The sequence below is a fragment of the Primulina huaijiensis genome, chromosome 17 (assembly GCF_012295235.1).
Source record: "Primulina huaijiensis isolate GDHJ02 chromosome 17, ASM1229523v2, whole genome shotgun sequence".
NCBI lineage: Eukaryota > Viridiplantae > Streptophyta > Magnoliopsida > Lamiales > Gesneriaceae > Primulina > Primulina huaijiensis.
Window position 1 is genome coordinate 12,292,806 of NC_133322.1, and position 18,314 is coordinate 12,311,119.

The following is an 18,314-nucleotide window of genomic DNA, read 5'->3' on the forward strand; positions in this document are numbered from 1 at the left end:
TAAGCTAAATAAAATTATGGAAAAATTAATTTAAACTTAAATAATTATTTGGGACATGTTAGAGTCAAGAAATTAAGAAAAAAGTCAAAAACGTAAAATGACAAGTCCAGGGGTAAAACGACCTTTTTGCACCTAAAAAATTAGTAAAGGTCATGGCAGTGCCCTAAATGCTGTTTTTATGATATTATGACTATCTTTGAATGTTTATGAGATGTTCATGATTAAAGTTTGATTTTTGTACGTCCAAGGATTTTTATGATTTAAGGTTGAAATTTAAAAGACATGTTGCATGCTTGGTTTCAAAAATAAAAATGATATGCGATGCATGATTTTTATAAAGTGATGAAAATGTAAAACGTTGAAGGAAGTGAAGTAATTGTGAATATAATGATGTTATGTGGAGATATCGTGAGGGTTTTGGTCCCAGTGGGAGCCCGACGATCGTATTTCCCGTGACACCATTGAGGATATGAGGATATGAGGTTTGAGGTAAGAATGGGGATATCGTGAGGGGAGAAGGCCCCAGAGGGAGTCCATTTATGGGAGAAGGCCCCAGAGGGAGCCCCGACGATCGTATTTCTATTCGATGAGGATAGGCCAAGGCCCAGTTGACCGGTGAGAGTGTCGCTGGTGTCCCCGCCGCCCAGTACTGTTGTTACATGTAGATGGATCCATCGAATTTTGAGGTTTGAGGAAATTCACAATTAAAGATCTGAATTCAACAAAGGAAAAGGAAAAGGAAAAATGTTTATGATCATGAAAAATGTTTTATGTTATGTCACGTTGAGAAAAAATAGAAAGTTAAAGTCTATGTTTGCATGTCATGAAATGTTATTTTTACGTAAATGTATTTTCACTGTTGCTTGTTGTTTTATACGTATTATTTGTTATAAAGATTATGGTGTGTTGAGTCTTTAGACTCACAAGGTGTGATGGATGCAGGTGAGGTTGAGGCGGGGTCTTGATGGGTGATTGGACTGGACTGAAGGCGCACACAACCCGAGGACCAGCGCTTCTACTTTTTCCGCATTTATGATTCATAATTTACGTTAAAGATTTTAAGACAATTTATTTGTGCTTTTGAGAGATTTTTGAGAGGTTTAGTATGGGCTATACTGAAAGGATCGATTATGGGGACAATCGTGGAGCTACAATAGCTCGATTCTTGAAATATTGAACACCGATGAATTAAATCGAGTTTGGTGTTAAAACCAAGCGGAAAGACACTCGAAATAATCCTTTGTAGAAACTGATTAAACATTTTGTAAACCATTTAAAATATATGCAAGTTGAATGAGTAAAAATATTTTAGTTGAAGCATTTTATCAAACACTTGGTATGCAATATTTTTGTATTTGAAGAACACATAAAATGCTTCAACAATGAATCTTTAAAAGTATGAAAATGATAATTAAATGCAATAAACAAATAGAAACAAATTTGTTTATGGATGTTCGGAGACTTCAAATGCTCCTACGTCACCCCTTCTTCCCCTTGAGAAGGATTCACTAGAAGACTTTGATTTATACAACTACTTGTACAAACCCATTCAGGTAGGACTTACCCACTGCCTAAACTGAACTCATAGCACTCAAGATTGTAGGCAGCACCTCACAATCAGCATATTGTTTAATGTCTCATATGCAAACACTACATACACAAGTTTATTGTCTTTGTGCAAGACTCACTCAACTAATCTTTGAAGTTCAACTCTCTTGTATATGTGTTAGTGATTGTGTGTGAGGAATTTATCATTTACAGTGTACATCTCAAGTATCCTCACACAAGGGCTTGTGCTCTCAACTAGCTGATTTTTCATGCTAACTGTCCATGCTTTGAATCAACTTCAAAAATCTCTTGTTTGATCTTCAATATATTGTATTTATAATCCCCAACAATGATATATACGTTAGACACAAGAATATGACCGTTTGGAAAGTTTCTGTACTGTTTCTAAAATTGCAACGGTCAAATTCGTCTTGCTGAGAATTTTCCCGACTGGTCAATTGGTCAACTCAACTGGTCGTTCAGTTCAACTGGTCAGCAGCTGGTTCAGTTCAGTTCAACTGGTCTGGTTCAACTAGTCTTCAGGTGTTTTGGTTCAGTTCAACTGGTTCGGTTCAGTTCATTTTCAGCTGGTGTGCTGAAATCAGCCTAGCTGATTTAAGTTTGTGCAAAACCAGTAGCTTCATTGTCATTTATCAGCCTCTTAAGCTTCGATTCAGACTTTGACTTCTGAAGATGATTTGTAGATCTTTGCCTTATCTTTCCAACGCATGCTGAATCATTCATTTCAATACCTGAGCTAAGAGATATGACCAAAATACTGCAAGTGCTCAAACCCAACTGATTACTGTTTTCGTGTGATCAGTTCGGTAATTCAGCGATCAGTTAGACCATGATAACATCCGATTTTGCCCAACTAACGTGAAATACGACTTGTTTCAAATTGAGTTTTCTGATCATTATAGTTAGCGGATTGTCAGTTGGATCATCCAGCTGGGAGATATCATCAAAACACAGAAGCTCGCCAGAAATTCAGTTTGTGCATAATTCAGTTTCGGTTTGCTTCTTGTGTTAATAACTTCACACTTGAGTAAATATGTTAGAAACACAATAACAAGTTTTGCTAACATCAAAATCAAGATTGCGAACTTGAAAAGTTCAAACAATCAAGATTGCGAACTTGAAAAGTTCCAACAATCTCCCCCTTTTTGATGATCACAAAACTTCGATAAACAATCAACTCAACTAACATATATCTCCCCCTTTTTGTGTGAATCAAAAAGTCATATTTTCAAAACATTTTAAACAAAATTTTCTCCCCCTCAATATTTAAAAATAATAACTCCATTAAAATTTTAATGAGTTCTCCCCCTATATTTTTGAAATTTTGAAAATTATAAAAGAAAAGGGATAACTAACCAATTTTCTTCATGGCTCATTTTCTGCTGCAGCACATATGCTCTGCCTTCAACGAATAAACTGTATTTTCTCGAGCATAACTAGGCTTCAAATTTTATACCGTTGTAAACCTCTACGAGTCTAGTTTGCAACGCAAAAAGCGGTTTGTCATTTGGACACTCGAGCAAGGAGATATGCCATTTTTCCTACAGTCGCTGCAAGCTGCGCGAAAATTCAGTTTTGTATATATATGTGTACAAAATCTGAAATTTTCGATTATAAACATCAAAATCAGTTTCAATACTCTTTCAACAACAACCCACTCTGATACCACTTGAAAGGATCGATTATGGGGACAATCGTTGAGCTACAATAGCTCGGTTCTTGAAATATTGAACATCGATGAATTAAATCGAGTTTGGTGTTCAAACCAAGCAGAAGACACTCGAAATAATCCTTCGTAGAAACCGATTAAACATTTTGTAAACCATTTAAAATATATGCAAGTTGAATGAGTAAAAATATTTTAGTTGAAGCATCTTATCAAACACTTTGTATGCAATATTTTTGTATTTGAAGAACACATAAAATGCTTCAACAATGAATCTTTAAAACTATGAAAATGATAATTAAATGCAATAAACAAATAGACACAAATTTGTTTATGGATGTTCGGAGACTTCAAATGCTCCTACGTCACCCCTTCTTCCCCTTGGGAAGGATTCACTAGAAGACTTTGATTTATACAACTACTTGTACAAACTCATTCAGGTAGGACTTACCCACTGCCTAAACTGAACTCATAGCACTCAAGATTGTAGGCAGCACCTCACAATCAGCATATTGTTTAATGTCTCATATGCAAACACTACATACACAAGTTTATTGTCTTTGTGCAAGACTCACTCAACTAATCTTTGAAGTTCAACTCTCTTGTATATGTGTGAGTGATTGTGTGTGAGAAATTTATCATTTACAGTGTACATCTCAAGTATCCTCACACAAGGGCTTGTGCTCTCAACTAGCTGATTTTTCATGCTAACTGTCCATGCTTTGAATCCACTTCAAAAAGCTCTTGTTTGATCTTCAATATATTGTATTTATAATCCCCAACAATGATATATACGTTAGACACAAGAATATGACCGTTTGGAAAGTTTCTGTACTGTTTCTGAAATTGCAACGGTCAAATTCGTCTTGCTGGGAATTTTCCCGACTGGTCAATTGGTCAACTCAACTGGCCGTTCAGTTCAACTGGTCAGCAGCTGGTTCAGTTCAGTTCAACTGGTCTGGTTCAACTGGTCTTCAGGTGTTTTGGTTCAGTTCAACTGGTTCGGTTCAGTTCAATTTCAGCTGGTGTGCTGAAATCAGCCTAGCTGATTTCAGTTTGTGCAGATCCAGTAGCTTCATTGTCATTTATCAGCCTCTTAAGCTTCGGTTCAGACTTTGACTTTTGAAAATGATTTGTAGATCTTTGTTGTATCTTTCCAACGCATACTTAATCGCTTTATTTCAATATTCGAGCTAAGAGATATGACCAAAATACCGCAACTGCTCAAACCCAACTGATTGTTGTTTTCGTGTGATAAGTTCGGTAATTCAGCGATCAGTTAGACCATGATAACATCCGATTTTGCCCAACTAACGTGAAATACGACTTGTTCCAAATTGAGTTTTATGATCAGTCTAGTTAGCGGATTGTCAGTTGGATCATCCAGCTGGGAGATATCATCAAAACATAGAAGCTCTCCAGAAATTCAGTTTGTGCAGAATTCAATTTCGGTTTGCTTCTTGTGTTAATAACTTCACACTTGAGTAAATATGTTATAAATACGATAACAAGTTTTGTTAACATCAAAATCAAGATTGCGAACTTGAAAAGTTCCAACATATACTTTTCAAATTAGTTGCTTTTTAGGTTGGTTAACTTTTGACATTTCATTTTTATGACTATTTCATTTGATTTTTAAAATGCTAGTTGGTTGATGTTTTATTTTAAAAGGGTAAAATATTTTATAAAAATATTTTCATTTGGTATATGTAAAGGGCCGAAAATCAAGTGTTTTTTTTTAAAAAAATTTTCTAGTACTTTTTAAGAAAAAAAAAGGCAGACGTTTCAGTGCCTATGTCAGAATCTGTTGTGTCAAGTCGGAAACATCTGGCACAACAAGACGATTATTCATATATAACAGATTATCAAGAACCTGATATTTTGATTGATGCCCTGATCTGACCATCGCAATCGAATTCTGAATATTCAGATCAACTTTCTGTGTTTCTTTGATTCTTAAAATCAGTTCTGGTTCAAATTGAATGGTGCAAAGTCTCAAATGTTTACAATCTGTCTCAAATATTAATCCATAAAAACATCAATCTTCAATCAAATTCGAGACTCCAATCGTCGGTAGGGATAAAGAACATACCTTTCGTCTCAGTGCATCAGCTGCTGCATTTGATTTCCCCGGGTAGTATTTGATTTCACAATCAAAATCTTTCAGCAAATCAAGCCATCTACGTCGCCTCATATTCAGTTCAAACTGTGAAAATAGATATTTCAAGCTCTTGTGATCAGAATAAATTTCAAACTTCTCACCATATATATAGTGTCGCCAGATTTTCAATGCAAAAACAATGGCAGCTAATTCAAGATCATGAATCGGATAGCGCGTCTCATGTGGTTTTAATTGTCTCGAGGCATAAGCAATGACATGTCCTCGTTGCATTAAAACACAACCTAGTCCCATGTTAGAAGCATCACAATAAACAAAAAAATCACCAGTACTTGAAAGAATAGTCAACTCCAGAGCACTAGTTAATCTCTTTTTCAACTCCAGGAAACTTGATTCACACGCCTCTGACCAAACAAAAGGGGCATTCTTCTGGGTCAGCTGAGTAATCGGGTTAGCAATACTAGAGAAATCTTTGATGAATCGACGATAATAGCCTACTAAACCCATAAAACTGCGTATCTCTGGCACTGATGTCGGTCTAGGCCAATTGATCACAACCTCAACTTTGCTAGGATCAACAGAAATACCATCTCTCGATATAATGTGCCCCAGAAATACAACTTGTTTCAGCCAAAATTCACATTTCGATAGCTTTGCATACAGTTACTCAGCTCTCAGAGTTTTCAATACAATTCTCAAATGCTCAGCATGATCAATCAGATTCTTTGAATAAATAAGAATATCGTCAATAAAGATAATCCCAAAGTCATCAAGATATTTATGAAATATACGGTTCATCAAACCCATAAATACAGCTGGAGCATTCGTTAAACCAAACGGCATGACTATAAACTCATAGTGGCCATACCTGGTTCTAAAAGGTGTCTTCGATATATTAGAATCTTCGACTCTCAACTGATGATATCCAGATATCAGATCGATCTTGGAATAAACAAAGAAGAACCCTGCAACTGATCAAATAGGTCATCAATACGAGGCAAAGGTTATTTATTCTTTATCGTAGCTTTGTTCAATTGCCGATAGTCAATGCAGAGTCTCAATGAACCGTCTTTCTTTCTGACAAACAGTACTGGAGTGCCCCAAGGAGAAATTCTCGGTCTGACGTAACCCTTGTCTAGTAAATCCTCTAGCTGATCTTTCAATTCTTTCAGTTCAACTGGTGTCATTCTGTATGGAGCTATAGAAATAGGTACTGTACCTGGTATCAGTTCAATGTTGAAGTCTATTTCTCGGACTAGAGGCAAACCCGGAATCTCATCTGGGAAGACGTTAACGAACTCACATACCACTGGTGAATATGCCAATGAAGGGCTCGACTTCAGTACATCTACTGAATACACAAGGAATCCCTCTGGTTCCTTCTGCAATAATCGAGTCATAAACAAAGCAGATACTAAAGAAATTCGAGCTCTGGAACCCTTACCGTAAAATTTCCATTCATCAGCCATCTCAGGCCTGAATCTTACAATTTTTTGAAAACAGTCTACGGTAGCTCTGTACTTGGTCAGCATATCAATACCAATAATGCAATCAAAATCAGACAATCAGAGTGCAATACAATCTAACTCTATCTCATTACCGTCATACTGCAACATACAATGTCTAACAGAATTCACTGATATAAGACCTCTCTCCAAAGGTGAAGAGACAGATACTACAACAGATAAAGACTCAACAGGCAAAGCATGCATCAATGCAAATCGCTCAGAGATAAAAGTATGGGATGCACCAGTATCTATCAACACATAAGCAGGATAACCACAAAGAGAACAGTTACCTGCAACCACATCATCAGGTGCTTCCTGGGCCTGTTCCTCGATCAGGGCAAACACTCGGGCCTCTGTCTCAGAGGCTGGATAACGGTCTGGCTTCTTCTTGGCCTCAGCTGTGACTGGGTAGGTGGTGGCTGGAAAGAGTGAACAGAAGAGGGTCGTTTATCAGCCTGAGCCACTGATCCAGATGATCCTGCTCCCTGGGATCGTTGAGAACTTCGCTGTGGATAAACTTTGGCAAAGTGTCCTGGCTGTCAACAGATGTTGCAACTACCAAACACTCCTCGGCAGTGCTCTGTTAGATGTCTTCCTCCACATGTTCTGCAATAAACCCCTGTATAATTCTGGATAGAACCAGTCTGTCGTTAGCCATTGTAGCTAGATGAACTACTTCCAGATTTCTTAAACTGTTTCCCTCGGGCTTTCAGATTATCCTTCTTCCCACAGCTGCTACTGCCACTATCAAATCTAGGAGGTGGTTGGTGGAACTGGGCTGGAGGTTGTTGTTGTGTCTGTGTTTGAGCAACATACGAAGTTCTTCGCTGCTTGATCAAGCCCGCTTCAGCTCCTTTTGCTCTGTTTAAGGCATCAGCAAAATTATTTGGTCGTCCCGTATTTACCAGTGTAAAAATATCAGGATTCAGCCCATTGATGAACTGATCAGCCACGGCTTCATCATTATCAGCAACATGAGGAGCAAAACGTAGCAAGGTAGAGAATTTGGCCACATATTCTTCAATATTCAAATGACCCTGTTTCAGGTTAGCAAACTCTGCACCCTTGTCATTTCTGTACGATACTGGGAATCGTTGATAAAATTCGGCTTTAAAGATCTTCCAAGTAATCACCGTACCTCGATGCTCCAAAACTCTCTTGGTTGTGAGCCACCAACTCTTCGCAACCTCATGTAACTAGTGGACAATCAGTCTGACTCTACGCTCATCAGTATAGTCAAGTGAATCAAACAACATCTCTATATCATCAAACCAGCTCTCGCAGTCAATAGACGTCTCGGTGCTTTTCAAAGTCGGCGGTTTGAATGACTGAAATCTCTTTAATAGTGTTTCCATGGGTGTCGCTATAACATCCATCGGATTATTTTCACTTTAAATAATAATTAAAATACTAATTGTGGGGACCCGCGCGCTAACTCATTTTCTTCAATTCATCATTTAGATTAAACGGATGAATTAAATAAACTAGGTCGAATATTTTTTTTTAAAAATCGTGCACTTCATAAACAAGTGTCGAAAATACCACAAGAAGTTATGCTCCATCTTATTCAATTTACAAGATCAAGTTCAATATCTACAACATGATCAAATGTACACAACTTATTCAAAATAAAGTAATAACAACTAGTGTTTATCAACCACATAGCAAATGGTGAACAACTAGATCTATGTCTAAGCCCGGATTACCACTCTAATCTCGATCTTTCATCCTATTCTCGACCCTGATCCTGTCCCACCTGTTGTCATGTACACATACAAACACAACAACAGCCGGATAACTCCGGTGAGAAATATATTCCCCAGTGTAAACAAGGTATACATGCATATCATATAAGCATATACAAAAGCATAAAACATTTGTCAAACAACATGTATCATAGTCTAAGAAACATAAATAGAGACAATGCTTTAAATCAAACTCTTGAACTCTTAATCTTTGACTCGACTTTTATCTAGGGATCCCAGTTTGAAAAAGAACGTAACAAGTCTCCCACCTACTCTCCCATTCGAGGTGGTGGTACGTCCCTATTCCCGAACTTCGGCACACTATATCGAGTGTCTACCATAGGAGTCGATCTTCTCCTAAGCGCATCGATATAGACCAAACGACCAGAGACTTGGCACCTCTACCAAAGACTCATTCAAGATGTCTATCTCATAATACATACTTTTCTATAACTCAATAGACTAAGCATATAATCTCAAGAATTTCAAACTCATCAAAACAATAACAATTTAGTATGTGATTTTGGGAACTCAAGTTATATCTTACTCGTGTTATCTATCCCGGTTTAACATTGATTTATACATTTCTTTTCTCGGTTTTAGGTTTGACGCAACCAATCTCAATCTTTCTTTGTTCGTTCGTCTATCGGTTTCGAAGTTGAATTCTCGAGTTCAAATCCTTCAATACAACTCTGGAATGACATTTTCGAGAGGCACAACATCAATATACAACTCAAATCAAGACATTGCATGATCAATCTTAATCTAATTACATTTCGACGGCATAACGACACAATTTCGAGATACCCGGAAACTCAAACAACAATAGATGAATATCACGACTCATAACCATCAATAAACATAAACCACAACTCCAAAATCTGCAAAACCTCATTCAAACATAGGCTGGAAAATAATAACAATTGCATACGTTGTCCGTTCTTCGATCCGAAGTCGATTATATGCTTACCATAATCTCAAGAACACATAATATCAATCAAATCATGATTTCTCCAACACCAAATTTTTTAATCATGCAGGAAAATAAGAAAACTTACATCTCTTCGAAGCTCTTGACAACAGAAGCACGGAACTATGCTCGGATCGAAAATCGGATGGCCGGATTTTTAAAAATCAACATTCTAAGATAGGAAGAAACTTGAGGATGTCCAAGCATGGAGGGTCTCGGTTTCTTCAATGAATTTTTGAATGGAATGAAGTTGTTACATGTTAATATGCATGGCAAGACACGTGTCATTTTTTCATGCAACACATCTCGCGCATGTGCGCGAGACTCTCTGTCTCGGCGCTTGGAAATTCACCTGCTCGCGCATATGCGCTACATCTTCTTGACCAACTTTCACCTGCTCGTGCATATGCGCGCCTCGTCTAGCGTATATGCGCGAGGTCTTCTGCCTCCACATTCATCCTCTCGCGCATATGCGCGCCTCGTCTCCGCGCATGTGCGCGAGGTCTTCTGGCCTCCACTCTCCCATGCTTTCCCACGCCTTCCTCGGAGCTTAGCCTTCCATGATCGCATCAATTCGTCAATTAAATAATCTCGGGCCTTACACGAATGGTAGCTTAAGCCCATTAACAAGATTAGTTAGACCCAATAAGCCCATTATTGTATTTTAAAAAATTATTTTGTTTAATAAAGTTTGTGAAATTAATAGCCGGGTTGTCAAAATGTTCGTATTTTTGTTAAAAATCGTATACCGATAAAAATTATGTCCCGTGGAATAAAATCACCTCAAAACTCCTTATTTTCAAAAATGATAAAAAGCATCACCCTTATTTTAAATAATTAAAAACAAATATTTAATAAAAATATTTTTCATTTTTCAGCCCTCAATCTCCGTTCCTCGATCGCAACTCGAATAACCTTTAAAAATACATTTTAATGCAACAATGTACAAAAGTATATTTTAAACATGTCAACATGAACAGCATAATTAATTTCTGCAATTAAAACAATTAATTGAAATAGACAAGGAATTTAATAACTTGCATGCATGTGGTTCACGTGAACCTTCAAATTTTCGGGACGTTACAAATTCTTTGTCTAGGAGCTTCTGAATTTCTGTTTGAGCTCTAACATCTCTGCTGGAGCCAAACGGTACGGTGCCTTAGAGATTGGCACAGTACATGGCACAATGTCAATGGTGAACTCCACCTCTTTCTCTGGTGGAAGGCTTGTGACGTCGTCTGGGAAAACTTCAGGAAAAACTCTTGACAACTGGTACATAAGATATAAACGGGGTGGGTGCGTCAGGTGTTGAAATAATGTTGGCCAAGAATGCCTGACACCCCTTATGTATAAGTCTTCGTGCTTGCATACAAGAGATCATGCGAGGGAAACTTCTCCATATGTCTGGCTCAAAAAGAAATTGCTCCATGATCAAGGGTCTTACCAAGACCTATCTTTTCTGAAAATCAATTAAAACTCTGTTCTTCATCAGCCAGTCCTTACCCAAGATAACATCAAACTCTGGCATTGGCAACACAATTAGATCGGCGTAAACCAGGTGGCCCTGTAATTCAAGATCAATATCTCTGACCATGCTAGTAGCTGATAACTACTCTCCTGATAGGACTGTCACAGAGTAGCTCACATCGAGTCCAATGGACTTGACGCCCAAGTAATTAGCGAACATCTCTGAGATAAAAGAGTGAGTTGCCCCGGAATCTAACAAAGCCTTCGTGGCTACTCTATTTATGAAAATATTTTCTTAGGGACGTTAGCACAACACAGAAACTTATACCGCAAAATACTAATCTTAACCTCATGCATAGTTGGAAATCTCTATTCAAAGTCTCCAAAATACGAAAACAACATACTATTATTCCAAAGTAAAATTCAAAGCATGCAAGGCAAAAATAATACGGTGTCGAATTAAATAGGTTACCAGTCCGTAGAGTAGTGTCTGAGTCTGCCTCCTCTGCACGCATGGAGAACACAATTTCCCTTGGGTTGGCTTCCTCCACTACGGGCAATCCTTCACCATGTGATCACTGGCTCCACACTTGAAGCATTTGCCCGAACCCCATAAACAATTCCCCATATGCTGACGGTTGCATTTTGGGCATGTTGGATACTCACTAGGCTTTTGAGGAGCATTCTTTTGCTGAATAGGACGTTTGCCTTTCGCCGGTCCTTGAAAAGACCTCTTTCCCTACTGTCCCTAGAAAGACCTCTTAAACTGCTGCTGCTGCTGAGGTGCCTGATAAAGCCTCTTGCCATATCTGTCATTATCAATATCCCTCTGGTCCTGCTCTGCCGCCATGGCTCTCGACATGACAACAACATAGGTAGTAGGACCAGCCACTCGAACATCATGGCGTAAGATCAGCCGTAAACCATCAAGGAAGTGCCTCAGCTTTTCTCTAGCATCGTTAGCTATCAAGGGCACAAAGTGACACCCCTGCTCTAACTTTCTCACAAACTCCGCCACGCTGCGGTCTCCTTGCCGCAAAGTCATAAACTCCCTGGTGAGGCGGTAGGGTACTTCCTCAGTGAAGTACTTGGAGTAAAACACCTCCTTGAAACCCTCCAAAGTAAGGGTCTGCAAATTCATTGCCACCGATGCACTCTCCCACCACAGTCTGGCATCTCCTAATAACAAGTAAGTAGCATATATGACCCTGTCTGCATCCTGCAGCTCCATAAAATAGAATATCACTTCGAAGGATTTAATCAATCCCTCAGCTGTCATCGGGTCACTAGTCCCTGAGAACTTCTTTGGATCCATCCTCTTGAATCTCTAATACACTGCCTCTGGTCTAGGCCTCGCCCCCAAATCTAATCCAGCATTGTTCCTTGCAAACTGTGCGAAGAACTGGGTCATCCTTGCAAGCATCTTTGCTTGCATACCGGCGGTGAACGAGGAGGAGTGGCCCTCTCCCCATCCCGAGCCTCTCTGTCCTCTTCACCTGCTTCTCGTGCGATCATACGTCTAGGAGGAATACAGTTCCAAGATTTACCCAACACGTAAACCAACATGCAAGAACATAATACCATATCATAAGATGAACGTAAATCGGGCTTAAACATGCACATGTTAAAATCATGACCTTGATGCTTACTACATGAAAGAATTTTTAAACTTTAAAACATACAGACTTGAGGCGTGACTTCGTGAGCTTCTCGCAACTGGCAGTACGCATAACTCTTTACAAGAACACCGCTCTGATACCAACTGTAACGTATCGTACTTTAAAACTACTTAAAATTTTGCGGAAATAAAAATTTTTTCTTAAATAAATAATAATCTCTCAAAATACACTTGTAAATGAAAAGCTTGACTAAATATTTAAAATGTAAACGAACTGGCAACAAGTACTTGTTTAAAACCACATAAAGTAATTTCATTAAAATTAGAGTGAATGAATATGACAAGCACAAAATTCTTGAAAATTTAACGGTCCTCGGGTTAGGCCTCCGCACAGTCCGAGCCAACTCACTGGTCCCCTCCCCTCGCCTCCTCATACTCGTCCTCACCTGCATTGATCAAGTCTAGTGAGTCTAAAGACTCAACATGTATAAACTGGAAATATCAAGTAATACATAATAAAGCCACATGCATTTTAAAGTAACACATACTTAATGAAACTCAGAATATACTTATATAAACATAGACGTGCCATCATTTGATAAACTTTTTAATAAACATGCTTCATCATACATACTTAAACATACATAATCATCATCATTTTGCGTAGAGATATTTTTCAAAGAAAGTGACCCATAACATATTGCGCCTGGTTAGACTAAATCATAGTATTGGGCTGGCAGGAATCATCACATCCTTTCGACCGAACATCCACTCCCACATACATAATATCCCCGGTCATGATTTACCGGGTGGATTGGTCACTAGTCATGCTTTACCGCTTCTCAATCCTGATCATAACCCTGTCATGCTTTACCGAGGTGGAGAGGTCCCCGGACACGTTATCCGGCTTCCAAACCCTTTCATAATTGGTCAAAAGACAATTCGCGTACCTAAAAAACATAAAACATTTTATTTTTGCACGTCGAACATACTTAAAGAGCGTTGAGGGCTTCATTGGATCTCGCTTGGGCTACTGCTGCACATACTAACACATTAATTATTCAATTTAAATTTCATAACTTAACCATACCAATCGTACTCACTCCTGAAGTAATTCAATAACTTATGACTTTCTAGACCAATCGGGACTTGACCATGTTTAATCATCATACGAGACCATGACGTCGAACCCCGAAACAATCCTAACATGGAGTATGTAGGCCGAGTGCTTACCGCTTTACCAAAAGCTATAGCTAGAGGTAATGGTGCAACTCAAATCTTTTAAACCGCACAGCAGCTCAAGCACCACGGTTCGACAGCTTTACCAAACAGGTACAATTATTGTACCTAACAATCTCCATCCCAATAATCGCACTCCTTTCAATCAATGAGAATCGAACCCATGATCTTGGCACTGATACCAATTGTATAGCGGTCGAACCGTGGTGCTTGAGCTGCTGTGCGGTTTAAAACATTTGAGTTGTACCATTACCACTAGATATAGCTTTTGGTAAAACGGCAAGCGCTCGGCCCTACAATTAACTTTACCCAAGAAATGGAAGACCTGAACCCCGATTAAACCATAACTCAACGATTCCTCGTAACAACTTGTCTAACCCTCATCAAACTTGGCCATAACGAAGTATTAATACCCAAACGAGGCAATAACACCTAAACCTAAAGCTCCTCAATCCCTGAACCAGCGCCTAGGCTCCTGAAGTGTAGCGCTACAGCGCTGGTTAAGCGCCTAGGCGCCGCGGTTCTACTCTGTACGAAGCTGCAGCGCTGCAGCTCAAACCCTGCGAGACTCAAACCCCAAAAATCCATCTTCTACCCATTCGCTTCCCTATGAATTATAATGTAACCAAACCCTTACCGACCCAAACAAAACACCGAAAAACATCTGAACACAGCACACGACAAACCTAAACGCAGCAGAGATCACCCGGCGATTCTCAACGAAGCCTACAACCAATAAACCTCAAGAAAACATGAAGAACACATTTTGACAACAACACAGCTTGAGCAGTCACATAAGAATGATCATAACTCACTCGTCTCTTTTCTGAAAATTACGAATTTACTGTCAAATCGAATATATCAAAATGATAGCAGATTCGGTTTTTGAGATCTAAAAACTTGTTCAAAATCGTTTCAAACGTCATTGCTTAAACTTTGCATTACATAAACTAATTTTTACACACAATATGCATCAAATTATTTACTATGACAAGATCGATGCGGAAAAATGAAAGAATATGCATGCCTTGGTTATTATACTCACAAAACGACGAATAAAGAAGCGAGGAGATGCGATAACTGATCCGGGGCGACTTGTGTCACGTTTCTTACTAAAATCGAACGTGAGTCTATTGAATAAAATCGAAGGGGAAAGGGGTGGCTGTTGGATACCCTAAGAACCCTAGCTCTTACCAAAAGAGAGAACAAAACAAGGTGTGTGTGTGTGTGAGTGTGTGTGTAGAGTGTAAAAATGTGTAGAGGTGTGTGTGTATTGACTAGGGGGATAATTAGGGTTAATTAGCTTAATAAAAATACTAATAAACAAGCTAACTAAAAATACTAATTCCCCACTAATTTACTAGCACCCCTAAATTTAAATAAAATACACATGTGCCAAATTTTTAAAATTTAAAATCTCTAACTAATCAAATTAGTATTTTTGAAAAGCTTAAAATCTTAAAATTCACCTAATAAATTAAATTAGGCTTTAAAATGCTTAAAATTTCATAAATCATTTAAAATATCAATCTTCTTGACTTGAAATAAAACAACACATTATTCAAAAATCGCCTAAATTGTCACCGGTCTCTTTTTTCGATCCCGTATTGAATATCACCTGAATCATAAAAAAACTCAAAAAAACGTATTAACGTGCATCAAATAAATATGTAAAACTTTAAAATACTTCAAAAATCATAAATCATGCATAGTAAAAAAAACGTTTTAAAATTAATAAATAATTTAGCAATTTAATAAATGCATGGTTTACGTGTACTGATTTTGGACTCTACATCGAGACTAGCATCTGTGATGTTAACGTCATATTTAATTGGAAATGACATGGAGATGTCTATTCATACATATGGGTGATCATATGATGATACACTGAACAACCCTCCCTCAGACTATCCAAGTTGTTCTCACTTATCGAGTGGAATAGTCTGCGATTATGGTTGTACACTATTAGTCCTTTAACCCTGGACAATATAGGGGCTATACGTATTAGTATACCCTTTGATCCATTTACCAGCTCCATTGAGAGTCATATGGTGGCGAGGTTGGGTGTAGTTTTGAAATACGTAGGAGCAAATGTATTGTAATAGGGGATTTACCGTTCTCCTACGGGTGAAGATATCCTATATGATATGATTAGTTAATAGTGTAAGGAGACTCTGGCTAGAGCAAGAAATGTGCTTTAGGGAAAAATGTTTTCCTAGTTGCACATACCATATCATTATTAGTACTCATAGATAAATCACATCGTTATCGAATTAATATGCAACACTCAATATACCAATAGTTGCAGATTCGCTCGAAATATATGTGTTGAAGGGACCGTACTGTACGTTAACCATAACTTAAGGTTCTTGCAGGAACTATCAGCGATACATAGGGGATCATGAGACGATGCTACTAGGCGCTCTTACCATGAACCGATGTGTGCAATCAGAAATGAGTTCTGACATTCTTGATCAAGTAGTTGATGAAAAGAATGAGGTTAATTATGTTAAGCTTGAATAAGAATAAATGTTATTCTAACTCAATGGAGGTAATGAACCCACATCTAGCTATATCCTTGAACCATTGAGGGTCACACAAGTATCAGTTTTAGTTTCCCTGATAAACATAAAAATTGTACATTAATTAAATGTTTTATAATATAATTATATAGTTTTTGTTTTATTAAATGTTTAAATATTATATGTTTTATAATAAATTGTATAAAATATAAGTTGTTGTGTAATTACAAGTTTTTACTATTTTTTATAGGTTCGATAAAACAAGAATAAACTTGGCGTTGCAAATGGGATTAAGATGATTCTTGGACCTGTAGAAAGTTGATTATAATATCTACAATATTGTTGACAAGCATGAGATAAAAATCCTCTCACAATTGGGATCAAATTAAGCAACAAATAAAGTTACCAAAGGAGTGACAGTTTTACCATGCTCTAGTATTTTGACCATATCTCTCAAATTACTTGGTCAAATGGTTTGAAAAAAATACCACAACTAGACAACTCAATTATCCACATGTTTCTTTTTATGTGAAGAAGCAAATTCGGAGAAGAAGATTTTCAAAAGTGATGTGTAATATAATATAATATCTTGGAACACCAATGAAGACTTATGTGTAAAAAAATAATATTTTATTTGTGGTTGTCTCCCCAAATTTGGCTATAAATAGGGGTGCATTGTAATGTATTGAGATATCCCTCATTCTATGAACAAACCTTTGAGTTCATAATATTTCTCTCTATATTTTTTTCTTTATTCATTTAAATACAATTAGCAAGTTAATTTCATATTCAAAGTTTTACACCTTGAATAATGAATAGCTAACTTGCTAAAGTTGAGATGATAAGGTGAAACTCTTGGCATGATAATAAGGTTATTAAAAGGTAAGAATCTATGTTTTATATTATTTAATCATTATTTATTGTTTATGTTATATTTATTTCTTTAAGCATTTTTATACCCTACTTATAAGTGGGAGTTTTGATTTATTGTTGCTATATGTTATACTAAATTTTTGGAACCATTTAAATGTTTGTTTGGTATTACCAACCATTTAAAGTGGATGCCTTGATTTATTATATATGAATATATTATAGTATTAAATTCTTGGAACCATTTAAATGTTTGTTTGGTTTTACCAACCATTTAAAATGGGAACCTTGATTTACTATATATAAATATATCATAATATTAATTTCTTGGTACCATTTAAAAGTTAGTTTGGTTTTATCAACCATTTAAAATGGGAACCTTGATTTAGTGTTTACAAATATATATATAGCACAATAAATACTTGACCACATTTATAAGTTTTGGTATATATTATATACTTATAAGATAATAATTTATAACATAATATAAATATGATTATTTAATATATTGGAACCATTTTATTAAGTGGATTTCAATATTGTTCGTTAATGTTAACTTTATTAAAATACCAAGAGTGGATCCTTTAATCTCAACTACTTAAATTAAAATTTGAACAATTAAAATTTACCCATTAAAGATTCAAACAATTAAAATTAAAAAGAAACAAAAACAAAAACAAAACAAAAAGACATTGTAGTGGACTTGTAATTACCTTAGCTTCCCTGTGGATACGATATCGGACTCACCGAATTATACTACTTGTGGACAACCTGCTCTTGGGAGTGCAACAATCAAAGTGACAACAAGTTTTTGGCGCCGTTGCCGGGGAAGTATAATTTAATTTCAAGTCTATTTAATTTTGTTTATAGTTTATTTTTCTTTATTTGAATTTTTATTGCTTTTGTGTGTTTTTATTCTTTTGCATTTGCATTTGCATGAGCATTATTTGGTCACGTACACTTAGTGGTCGACTCATTCGAAATAACCCTTTATTTTCACAAAACATGGCGGAAGAACCCA

General features: G+C 37.0%; 1 protein-coding gene across 1 annotated transcript; it reads right to left on the reverse strand.

Moving 5' to 3' along the window:
• Nucleotides 1-11,792: 11,792 nt before the first annotated feature.
• Nucleotides 11,793-12,359, reverse strand: LOC140962608 (uncharacterized). Its single transcript, XM_073421560.1, has one exon. It carries the CDS (start codon nt 12,357-12,359, stop codon nt 11,793-11,795), a length of 567 nt encoding a protein of 188 aa, XP_073277661.1.
• Nucleotides 12,360-18,314: the final 5,955 nt, after the last annotated feature.